At 41.2% G+C, this 11,688-nt stretch overlaps 1 protein-coding gene across 1 annotated transcript in view; it reads left to right on the top strand.

The window, feature by feature from the left end:
• The window catches only part of NUP88 (nucleoporin 88), an 11,768-nt gene extending 476 nt beyond the window's left edge, over positions 1-11,292 (top strand). Inside the window, exons 2-18 of the mRNA XM_085314704.1 lie at positions 1-110; positions 312-481; positions 960-1,085; positions 1,269-1,355; positions 1,958-2,134; positions 3,137-3,320; positions 3,755-3,905; positions 4,964-5,062; positions 5,232-5,322; positions 6,337-6,438; positions 7,503-7,661; positions 8,101-8,226; positions 8,610-8,675; positions 8,898-8,978; positions 9,309-9,435; positions 9,958-10,076; positions 11,082-11,292. Of these exons, the coding sequence (XP_085170830.1) occupies positions 1-110; positions 312-481; positions 960-1,085; positions 1,269-1,355; positions 1,958-2,134; positions 3,137-3,320; positions 3,755-3,905; positions 4,964-5,062; positions 5,232-5,322; positions 6,337-6,438; positions 7,503-7,661; positions 8,101-8,226; positions 8,610-8,675; positions 8,898-8,978; positions 9,309-9,435; positions 9,958-10,076; positions 11,082-11,145 (2,039 nt within the window). The 3' untranslated portion in view covers positions 11,146-11,292. The remainder of the gene's footprint in view (positions 111-311; positions 482-959; positions 1,086-1,268; positions 1,356-1,957; positions 2,135-3,136; positions 3,321-3,754; positions 3,906-4,963; positions 5,063-5,231; positions 5,323-6,336; positions 6,439-7,502; positions 7,662-8,100; positions 8,227-8,609; positions 8,676-8,897; positions 8,979-9,308; positions 9,436-9,957; positions 10,077-11,081) is intronic.
• Positions 11,293-11,688: the final 396 nt, after the last annotated feature.

Genomic DNA, 11,688 nt, shown 5'->3' on the forward strand with positions numbered 1-11,688 from the left:
TCGGCCTGGACGGCGACCTCCTGCTCTGGGACGGCGAGAGCAGCGCCCTCCACACCATCGGCCTCCGCCGCCTCGGCGGCGCCGAGCCCGCGGGGCTGGGCCGCTCCCAGGTGGCGGCGGGGCGGGGCGGGGGCGAGCCGTTAGGGGCGGGGGAGGGGCCGCTGTCCCGGGGGACCGTTATGGGCCGTTAGTGCCTCCCCCCCCGTAGCGTGTGTGGAAACCGCTACACCGAGCGGGTGCGACGGCAGGCGCTGAGCGCGGTGCTTCCCGGAGCTGCTGTGTGTGTAACTGAAACGCTCTGCGCTTTTCAGACTCTTCTCTGCATAAATCCCCCGCTTTTTGAGGTCTACCAAACGCTGCTGAGCCCCACGCAGCATCATGTGGCGCTCATCGGTACCAAGGGGCTCACGGTGCTGGAGCTGCCCAAGCGCTGGGGGAAGAATTCTGAATTTGAAGGCGGGAAGTCAACCGTGAACTGCAGGTGGGTAAGAGCCCGAGGCGGGTAGTGGTACCGTGCGCTGCTCTGGGGCAGCCTCTGTGCTCGCCTGGCTGGGTACGAAAGGCATCGCTTGTGTCGGGGTTGTGGGGACAGTCGCAGCTATTTTGGCTCGGGGCTTGCTGTTCGGTAAGCGACTATCCAAGCTTGTAACTGCTGAGGAACAAGATGTTCTTTTTCACTAAGCATTTGGAGCTTTTAGCATTGGCAAGCAAAAGCACATTTTTGGGTGGAAATGACAAAGGGCTACAAGTTAAAGCTGTCCCTTCAACCTCAAGAATTATACAGCCAACGACTTTGAAGCATTTTAATTGAGTTTCCCCTTCTTATTTCCCCTACTGCTGTCTGGAAGTAGTAACTCTTTTTGTTTTGGGGCTGGGGGAGTGGGTTTTGTTGTCGTTTGTGGGGTTTTTTTGTTGTTGTTTTGTTGTTTGGTAACACTGCATACTTCTCTGTATTACAGTACCATTCCTATTGCAGAAAGGTTCTTCACAAGTTCAACATCTCTGACTTTAAAACATGCTGCATGGTATCCCTGTGAGACCTTAGAGCCCCATGTTGTGCTCTTGACTTCAGATAACACTATAAGGTAAAAACAGTTTGTAGTGGATCATCAACATTTTTTGTAGTAGGCAGTCTGATTTTTTGATAGATATTTGTACATTACCATTCTTACTAGGTTTACCAAAAAAATGACATGGAAGAAATTTTAGGCAGGGACACATGCAACACTGAGAAGTGAATAAACATTGTTCCTCTTTCTTTCCTCTAGGATTTACAGTCTGAAGGTGCCTCAGGCACCCATCAAAGTGATTGCTCTTTCAGATGCCGAAGAGGAGACTTTAATAATAAATAAAGGGTTTGTGTGGCTTCTTGTATTTAGAAATGCTTTTGACAGAGTAGTATCAAATATTTTTGATGAATGAGTGGTAAATTGACTAGAAAATCTTCTCATGACTTGTTTTTTTTTCTAGAGTAGCACTCTAGTTGCACCTTCTTTTGCCCCACCTTTCTTAAAAAAAAAAAAGAAGAAAAAAAGAAAAGGAACATACTTACAGTCCAATGATTACTGGCATTTGAAAAATAAATGTCATCCTTAAGGTGTGGATAGAAGGGCTTTTTGAGAGAGGAATGCGGAATATAATCATCCTTTTCTTTTCTCCTTGGCATAATTCAAAAGGAGAAATGTGAAGGACTCTGTTAGTCAAGTTATACACAGGAAATACCAGTATTTCCCCTTTTATCCTGTGAAGCTGGGCTGGCTGGTGAGTGTGTTTCAGAAACGGGCACAGTAAGAAAGATGTTACCTTCAGGCTTTTGCTACTGAAAATAGGACTTCAAAGAACTGATTGACAGCTCTTTAGTAGTAATTTGTCTGACAGCATATGCTGATGGACCTAGATAAATACTTGTGTTCTCACAATCATTGCTGACTCCAGGTTTTGTTCTGACATGTCCCAGGAGAGCCTATACAGCATCGCTCGGAGAAACTGCAGTGGCGTTTGACTTTGGCCCACTCGTGCCAGTCCCGAAGAACATAGTTGGGCAGCGAGGGAGTGAAGAAGTGTTGGCCTATCCTCTGTACATTTTATATGAAAATGGGGAGACCTTCCTCACGTATATCAGCCTGATACAGAGGTAGGCCTCACACTCATCATCATGTTTCATGTGGCAGTTATATATTTGTACAGTGCTTGGATTTCAGAGCCATCTCTCAGCCTGGCTCAAATTCTGGAATGGATGCTGGGCTTTTATCACATTGCAAACTGTTTTGTCTTCTCTCGTGGCAGTGCTAATAGACTTAAATCCAGGAATGGCGTCGCTTCCTTTTTTGATCCAGAGGTGAAGGGTGCAATTTCCAGTGCTGTCAACCAGCGTTCAATTAGCCGTTGTCAGAAATCTGTAACGGAAATAAGGAATTGTTAAAAGATTGTTAACTTTGACACACAGTTACACGTATTTTGACGCCTACTGTTCACAGCAGTTCATTTTAGCTTCAGATGAGGCTGAATGAGTGCCAGTGTTGTCTTAGGAACAGAAATATCTTAAGAACATAGGAAGTTCTCGTGAGTATCGCATAATGAATGGTCAAGAATATGAATCAAGAATGCAAGCACWATACAAGAAAAAATGTCATACCTCAGAAAAATGAAAAGATAGCAAAAAGCTTACAAGTTAGGTGTAGTGTAACTGAGAATTAARATGTGGATGCTATATAAGTTAGAAACAGAACTGTTTGCCTCTGCTTGGGAACTGATGTAGAATTGAGTAGGTCCTGCTCATAAGCAATGAAAWGAACTTAATCCTGCAAAAAGTTCTACCTAGAGAAATGCTAGGCCATAAAATGCTGCTTGTAAATGCTTTCTTAAGCAAAAAACCCCTGATTAATAAAGATAATTAGTTTGAGGTTTCTGTAAGTACTTTTTTTTTTTTGGTTGAGATCTCCATGAAGCAGATGATAGTGCAGACTCTTAACCAGCAGAAGGCTGGATTGCTGCCACCTATGGAGATTAAACAGAACTCTAGCCTGTTGGCTCTTTTTTGTTTGTTTGCTTTTAAGCATCCTTATTTTGTAGTTCTTCTCCAGCAAACTGTTACAGGCAACTATCGAGAACTCTGAAAACATCTTCTTTATTTCAGCACTGGAAATCTTGGCAAGCTGCTAGGCCCTTTGCCCATGCATCCTGCTGCAGAAGATAATTATGGCTATGATGCTTGTGCTGTCCTTTGCCTACCTTGTATTCCAAACATCTTGGTGATTGCCACTGAATCGGGAATGCTTTATCACTGCGTGGTACTGGATGGAGAAGAGGATGATGAACAGGTATCTTGTCTTACATTTTTGTTTCTTCAGTCAAAGTTCCTGATTGCAAGATGGCAGGATGCCTGGTAGTGAAAGCCAAATGTCAAAGCTGCATCCTTTTATAACGAAGCAGTGAGCCTTCCTCCTACTGCAGTCAGTCCTTGTGATCACTGAGGCTTTTATTTTTAAATGTCAGTTCTGTATACGTGCAGGGATATCAGTTTTTGCTCACTTTATTAAGAGCTATTCTAGTTATGGTGTTCTAAGACAAAAACTTACAATGGTTCATAGAGAAATGTGACTTCTTTTAAAGCAAAAAAAATAAAGAGACTTTAAGTACTTGACAATATATGGGCAACTCTTKCCTATATTATGTAACTCTTTCCTTGATGTTATTTTTGCTGGCCTTTCTATTTAAAGCATGTCTCACTAAAGAATTCAAATGCCCTTTGCAGTCAGAAAAATCTTGGGACCCAAGATCTGATCTTATTCCTTCACTGTATGTGTTCGAATGTGTTGAGCTGGAACTTGCACTGAAACTGGCATCAGGAGATGAGGAAGAGCCTTTGGATTCAGATTTTTCTTGCCCAATCAAACTGCATCAAGGTATGGTTGTGATTCAGCCACATGGGTTTTCGGCTTTTATCTACTTTATTTCATGAATTTAGGATCAGGTTATTTGCAGATTATCACTTGACTCAGGCAAGTATTAGAGTACTAGGCATTACAGTAAGCATTTGGCTGATGTCTTCATTAAAAGAAGGAGAAAGTCTGCTGAGTAAAAGGGGAATTGTCATAAGACAATCTGGAGGCTGCTGAGGCTTGTTCCCAAGGTAGGTGTAAGCATGTAGTGCCTTTTATCTCCACTGTACCTGTTGTTCCCCTGCGTTTCTTTTTTAAACAACTGCTTCTTTAAAATGAATAGCAGAGTAGTGTTTCMTCCTCCTTCAAAACAGAAGTTGGCTTAAATCTCCTTAAGTAAAATGTAGCTACGAGGTGGTGTTCATACTTCCATAGATGTATGAAGAGACAGTTGGAAGACTTGTGTTTCATAAATGGGATCTGGAAGAGTGTGGCAAGAGTTGCAGGTCATTAAAAGAAGGCAAGCCTGGAACAGGCTTTAGTGTTTACTCAAGGGCAGATTATAGAGGATCACATAATAACAAACTCAGCTGCAGATTATAAAACAGAAGTTGCTGTATCTATCTGTATCTATATATGTAAGCAAGTGACATAGCTGTGGGATGGTGATTCTGTAGGAAGAGTGTTTTTTTTTTTTTTTTTTTAATTAGTAACTGATGTAATTGTGAGGCAGGACAAATGGTTTGGGTCTTTCTGAACAAGAAGCTTGTCTGAACGCTGGTCTGCTGCCTTTAATCGATCTTCTCTTTAAAATCCAGCAGATTGTTACAGACAGCATTGTGTGATACAGGTAGTTCTTAACAATTTATTAAAAAGTTTAGGCACTTTATTTATACATAGAACTGTAATAATGTGCATAATTCAACTAGCTGGGTTTTTGGACAGGGATTAGTTAATATTTGTAACAAGATGCTAGTATTGACTGGACAGCAGGCAGATAAACGTTCAGTAATTTCAGTTTGCAGGATGAGTTTTTCTCAGTTTGATGTGTTTTCTTAATACAGTCACTGTTTACATTTCAGATCCTAAATGCCCCTCTAGATACCACTGCACACATGAAGCTGGTGTCCATAGTGTTGGGTTGACGTGGATCAATAAACTTCACAAATTCCTTGGGTCAGGTGAGTGGCAAGACTCCAYTGCATGTAGAGGAAAGTGGTTACTGTCTAGACTTCTGCATTTTGCTATTGACAAGTTRGTGAATATGTGGTTAATTAATTCCTAGAATATGTATATATTACCTTGCAAAAGGAAATCTAATGCATTCTGACAAATTTGTCGTCTTTGTAGATGAAGAAGACAAAGACAGTTTACAAGAGTTGGGAGCAGAACAGAAATGCTTTGTTGAACATATTCTTTGTACAAAACCRTTGCCATGCAGGTAAAATACAAATCCTTGCTATTCATTCCAAATCAGAGAGTTCCTATGCAAAGTATTTGATTTGCCCCTCCTGCTGCATTTTCTCAATTGAGAGAATTGAGTAAGCTTAACAGAATTCAAATAATCATCAATATGTGCATCAGGACTTGTAACGCACAGTCAGGGTTGTAATGTAAATTCCTAAGTTACTGTCTGAAAACATCTGTTGAAATAGCAGAAATTGTTTTCAATGTCCCAGTGCACTTCTGGGGCTTGACTTAGCTTTCTTAAGGGTCTTAACATTGACATGTTCTTTTTGCTTGCATGTTAAAGATGAAACTAAAAGAACATCTGATTTTGAACTTCTGAGATACCCCAGGCTGGTTCAAGATCAATTATCTGCTGCACTGTTTTGCACTTTTTCCATCTGCTGTGTTTTTTGGAGGGCTTTAGTAAGGCCTAATCATTAATATATAATGCTATGTATTAAATATAAGGAAACTTCAAAAAATGTCTATTAGCAGATGCTAACCATCTGAAGGGCTCCCTGAGTCAGTGTAGAGGAGAGAGTCTAATGATGGTGGTAGTTACCTGAGGAAGGGGCATTTTAACCAATATTTGAGGGTGATTAACTGTATGCAGATTATCAATGTACAGGCAGAAGCCTTCCTGCCCGAGGAGGTGTGTATGTATGTATATACATACGTGTGCTGCACTAGAGGTGTGGCGTAAAGTTTCCTCAGTCAAGGCGGCTTCCCKTCTGTTTCACACTTACTTACTTAAGTGGTGTGGGTGCTGCCTCTCCCAGGCCGGATGGGGTTTCCTTGTGTAGCTCACTTCCAGTCAGACCATGTGATATCGGGGTAATTATTTTGCAAGACTCATTTTGGAAAGTGGTTCTTACCTTAGTGAAACCTGTCTGGTTTAAGGTGACTGCTGTCGATGAGAGCATTTCCAAAACGGTGAATGTACACAGTAACTGCAGCCATAAAGAACGTGTTTTGAGYCAGTAATTCATGTGTTTTCTTCCCTCAGGCAGCCTGCTCCCATTAGAGGATTTTGGATAGTCTCTGACATCTTGGGGCCTACGATGATCTGCATCACAAACACCTATGAGTGTATTACAAGGCCGCTCTTGTACGTGATTCTTAATTGGATTGAAATCCATGGTTTTAAGTGAGCTGTGCAGAGGTGACTGTCTTACAAACATGAATCTCAGGATTTTTTTTGTTTTGTTTTCAAATCCTTTTCCTCTTAGATGTCTGTACCTCTCATAAAGCACAGATGTTTTTCTACTGAGCACTCCCTGGCTGAGCTCTGCTGTTATACTAGTTATTTAATGGTAAAAGGAGGTTGGGGGGGTGGGGAAATATATAATTAATTTGTAGCACTCTTAATGCATGTTAGCACAGTAGTTGCATCAAAAGATTTTTGTCATTATTATYGGGTAGTTTTTTTTATATATTTTTATAATGATGAATCTGGAAATCTGAAACCTCTTTACGGACRGAGTAGTGAAAGGAAAAAAAATGGCTCTTAAGGTGCTTTAAAGTTGGCATTTTAGTGTGCATTTCTAAAGCAACCTTTGCTTCCTTTGTGATTGGAGTTATGGGGGAATGATGTAGAYGAGTTTGGTGAATTTGCTTTTGCACAGATAAGTGAACAAACACTGTATTTGGAGCTATTTTCATTTATTTGTTACTAAGAACACTGCAGGTATCTTCAACCATGCTAAGGCTTATGTTAATGTAGAGTCAAGTTTCCTTACAGCTCTTGTTTTTTAAAAAACAAAAAAATCTCTTTTGCACTATGCTCAAATAGCTTTACTTACGGCTACTTAAAACCCCACTTAGCTCACATTATATAAGTAGGAGGGTGACCTAGCAGGCTGCTTGGAAAAGCTGATCGTGCTGCTATCTGAGATCTTGCTTGCCTTGTTACTGAACTTGCTTCCCTGGAAATAGATACTTGCAATTCTTGCTCTTTTCCATTCTGTCCAAGCAGAGGAAGATGGGGCTGCAAGCTGTACCAAACTTGTCCAGAGTTGGCTTTAGTGCATCATTGAAATAATTCTTGGAACACTTCTGCCTTACTGCTATAATACGTTAACTCCACAGTGGAGGAGTTCCTTAACTAATGTTTAAGTGCTATAGCTTAAACATCATGAAAGTTTTGTACCATTTGATGTATGTCTTTGGCAGAAGTACAGTCCATCCTGCATCCCCACCTCTGCTGTGCACTAGAGAGGACAACGATGTTGCTGTTTCCCCTCTCCGTATCCTGGCTGAATCACAGCATTCCTTCGAGAAGCATATCCGAAGCATCCTCCAGCGTACTTCTGCCAATCCCTTGGTTCTGAAGTAAGTAAAAACCTTTTCCTAGGCAAGCTGAAGAGGTGGTGATGCCTAAGAGTACTCTGTGTTCATCAGTTTCTGATCAGACAGCCTATTACCTTGGGCATAGCTCGTAACAGGGGGCAAAGCTCCTGCAGCCAACTCCTGCCTCCTTCTCTGTACAGGGCATAGCATCACATAGCAATTTCAATTGGAAGGGACTTCACAAAGTTATCTTTGTTCAGCCTCCTGCTCCAAGCAGGGCTAACTTCAGTTGTTCAGAACCTCATCCCACTGGGTTTTGAGTATCTTAAAATATTTTGGGATTTCCTCAGTAGGAAGACTGCTTTACAGAACCTCGTTTCCATCTCTGATCTGAAGTCCTTATCATACATAGTATAAATGGCTTATCCCTCCAAAGGAACATGCACAAGTAGGATTGCAAAAAAATGTCTCATGTATGAAGGTCTGCAGATAAAGATGCTGCTCCTCCCCCTGAAGAATGCCTCCAGCTTCTTAGCAGAGCCACACAAGTGTTCAGAGAGGAATATATACTGAAACAAGATCTGGCAAAAGAGGAAATTCAGCAAAGGTAAGAGAAAAAAATCGTAACTACTATACAATGTCTCTATGAAACAATGTCACGAAGCACTCAGCATTTAACCTCCTCTGCTGGAATAACTGTTACAAATAAGCAAAATCTATTCTGTGACTCCTCYTCCTGTAAGACTAATGGAATACTAAAGTTAAACAGAATTACAAGAGAAAGCGGGGCGAGGGGGGGGGCCTAGTGTGGTATCTTGTAACTGATGGAGGAAAGAAAAAAAGTGAAAACAAGCACATAAACAAGCCCATAAAATACTTTTCTGATGCGGATGAACAGAGTCATAAGCGTTAATCACGTTCTGTGATCCTTTCTGTATAGTCTAAATACTGATTCAATTGGACTGTCGTTATGTATGGTTTTATTTTAAGAGTGAAGCTGTTGTGGGGACAGAAGAAGAAGCAACTGGAAGATCTCAGTTACTGTCGAGAGGAAAGGTGTGTATAATCTCTGGCTGTTTTATGAAGCCAAATATCAGCAACCATGCAACTTTGGGCAGAAATACAGAGTCACAAAGTGAATGTGGTAACAGCTAGAATTAAGCATGTAGTAGATTCATTCCCTGCTCCAGCCCTTTCAGGCTCCTTATCCAATTTCCATGTACAGCCCGTCTTTCGTGTAAATCTGAAGTAAATAAACATTTTCTTACTTGCATAAAGGAAAAGTTTGCGGGAAATGGCTGAGCGCTTGGCTGACAAGTATGAAGAAGCCAAAGAGAAGCAAGAAGATATTATGAACAGGTGAGTGCAAACTACCCTGTTTTGTCACAGATCACTTGCTGTAACATTAAAGTTTGCAGGTGTGGTAGAAGAACAGAATAAGCAGAAGGTACCACACTGGTTTGTTAGAAAGCAAACCTCTGAACTTCTCTTTGTTAGAGGTTAGTAGTGATTTTTCGGTACTACTGCAGGTCCAGACCGAGTCAGCTTGCTACTCAGAAACGCTATGTGATGCTAGCTGACAGAGCGCCCCAAAAGGATGCTTCACGGGCATGTGCAGGACTGTAGGTGCCTTGGCGTAACTGGTCCAGTAGTGTTAATTCAGCAGCGTTTCTTGCTTTGTACCCGAAGGATGAAGAAAGTGCTTCGTAGCTTCCACTCTCAGCTTCCAGTTTTATCGGACAGTGAAAAAGATATGAAGAAAGAATTGCAAACAATACACGAGCAGCTGCAGCACTTGGGCAATGCTATCAGACAGGTGAGGTAACAAAGTATCTGGGTGGTAGATTATTGACAACGCTTCGCTTACACGTAATCACACTGAGTTAGCAGAACGCAGTCCTTCCAGATAAAGCAGTTTTGTGCTTTTGCTAAATTAGCAACAACATGTTAAAATAACTTCTGAACCTTTTTAGTATTATAGATACAAGCTACTGCAACCCAGAATAAACCCTAAGTCAGTTAGTCACTTAGTCCTAGCACTGGCTTTCTCATCTCTTTGTGGGAGGCTGAACGAAAAAGGAAGTAGATTTTAAATGCATTTCCTACTTTCATTTTTTAATCCTAGGAGAGAGGGATGCAAGCTCTAAGTCAATTTGTAAAGTCTTGGTGGTTTGCCTCTCAACAGTATCCTGGTACTTTGAGCAATGGCATAGTAATCACTTGATATCTATCTGTATTTATTTGCAATAGGACATACCAGTTCATAGCTATAAAATGCYTTCACTCAAGCAAGCAGTGCAGCACTGAGCAGGGTCTCCATTTTGTGCATGACTTGTAGGTTAAAATGAAAAAGGACTACCAGCAGAAAAAGATGGAAAAGGGGACCAGTCCACGAAAACCCAGCATCACCCTCAGTGCCTACCAGAGCAAGTGCATCCAAACCGTTCTGAAAGAAGAGTAAGTTAAAGCTTGGATCTTCCTATGTACTTCAGCTGCTGGTGCTGATGTAAGCCAATTCCAAGCAGGCTGTAGGTGTCCATCAGTATTTTTCTAAGAGGCCTTGTCCTTTCCAAAAAGGCTGCAGGTAAATAGCTACACAGACTTCAGAAACCTGCAACAGCTGAAATAGAAAACTGAAACAAGTACCCTCAGTTCTTAGGCRAAGGATGCGTGTCCAATTAATACAGTTAACTTCTGCCTGATGAATTTTTTGCAACTTGGAAACAGTCACAGAACTGAGTCAGTGCTATTCATAACTGGTATAGCCAATCTGTCAGTACAGGAGTAGGTGGTTTCAAGTCAAAGTATTAGTGAATATCAAATGTTGAAGAATGTAAATTTTATACTATTCTCAGAATGGACAACTCAGACATCAACAGTAGGAAGAAATAAAGATGAAGTGCTACAACTACACACCAAGCTCATTAAAGTGTTTGTTTTTCCTAAGTTAGGGCAAGAGATTTTTGTCAAGCAGTACTTCTGCTGAAACGCTGCTGTGGGATTTAAGTATTACCAGTTTTCAGGAGTGATACAGAATTAAAGGGAAACCTCAGGCAACTACTTGTCCAGTTTTATGCCATTTAATTCACGTAGGACAGTATGTACCATTTMTTTATTTATCCAAGGCTGTGCAATCCTATTCAAATTTCTACRGTGTAATTTAACCCTTTTGCTGCATAAGGGGGCCGACTGGAGCTTGTAGGGCTTGCCTTGAGGCATAAAATGAGCCAGCCTGTGACAGCAGCAGCGGCCACTTTAATGCTGCTACTAAAGTTAATCTGCTTCTAGTCTGCTTTTTCTCTTGAGAATCCTTCAGCAGTTTGTATCCAGCCCATCATCAAGGAAAGGGCTTGCCACAACATTCCCATTCTCTGCTTCTAAGATACTAAAGTATTTTCCTTCCTGATTGGTCTCAAACAAAAATGACTTTCAGCCTTTGACTTGAACTTATTTTTCTTGCAGGGGAGAACACATAAGGGAAATGGTAAAACAGATCAATGACATCAGAAGCCATGTGAACTTCTAACACATCTGTAACAGCATGAGCTTTTCTTTTTCTTGGTATTCCTCTTGCATATTTAAGATTTGTAAGTTGAATAATAGGCATTTTACTTATTCATATTATTTTGTAAAGATGGACTATGAAATAAAATACTTTTGATAAGACTCCTTACCTACTGTGTGTGTTGTTTTTCTTCCTGGAAGGAGATTGTGCAGTAGGTATTTTAAAACAGAAGTATGTTATAATTCAATACTTACAGCTAGCCCCTTACTGTGGAATGGTATTACCTCCTCCAGAAAGCTCCCTAGGGTTCTTTTGGGAGGCATGACCTACACTGGTCCATGGCGTGGTTACCCAGGGGGAGACCTGTGGCACAGGGCAGAGTACAAAAACCAGAGAAGCGCACACACTTCAGCAGCTTTTTTTTTCTTTTCTTTTTTTTTTAATTTGGAACACTTTCTTCATTAAGGACACGCCTTCAATACAGTTAACAAATGGTTACACTTGAATTCTGTAGACAGCAGAATTCCACATCCACAATTGCACAGGACACCAATGGCTTGGCTC

The sequence above is a fragment of the Rhea americana genome, unplaced genomic scaffold (genome assembly GCF_003343005.1).
Source record: "Rhea americana isolate MKP2758 unplaced genomic scaffold, rheAme1 scaffold_111, whole genome shotgun sequence".
Taxonomy (NCBI): domain Eukaryota; kingdom Metazoa; phylum Chordata; class Aves; order Rheiformes; family Rheidae; genus Rhea; species Rhea americana.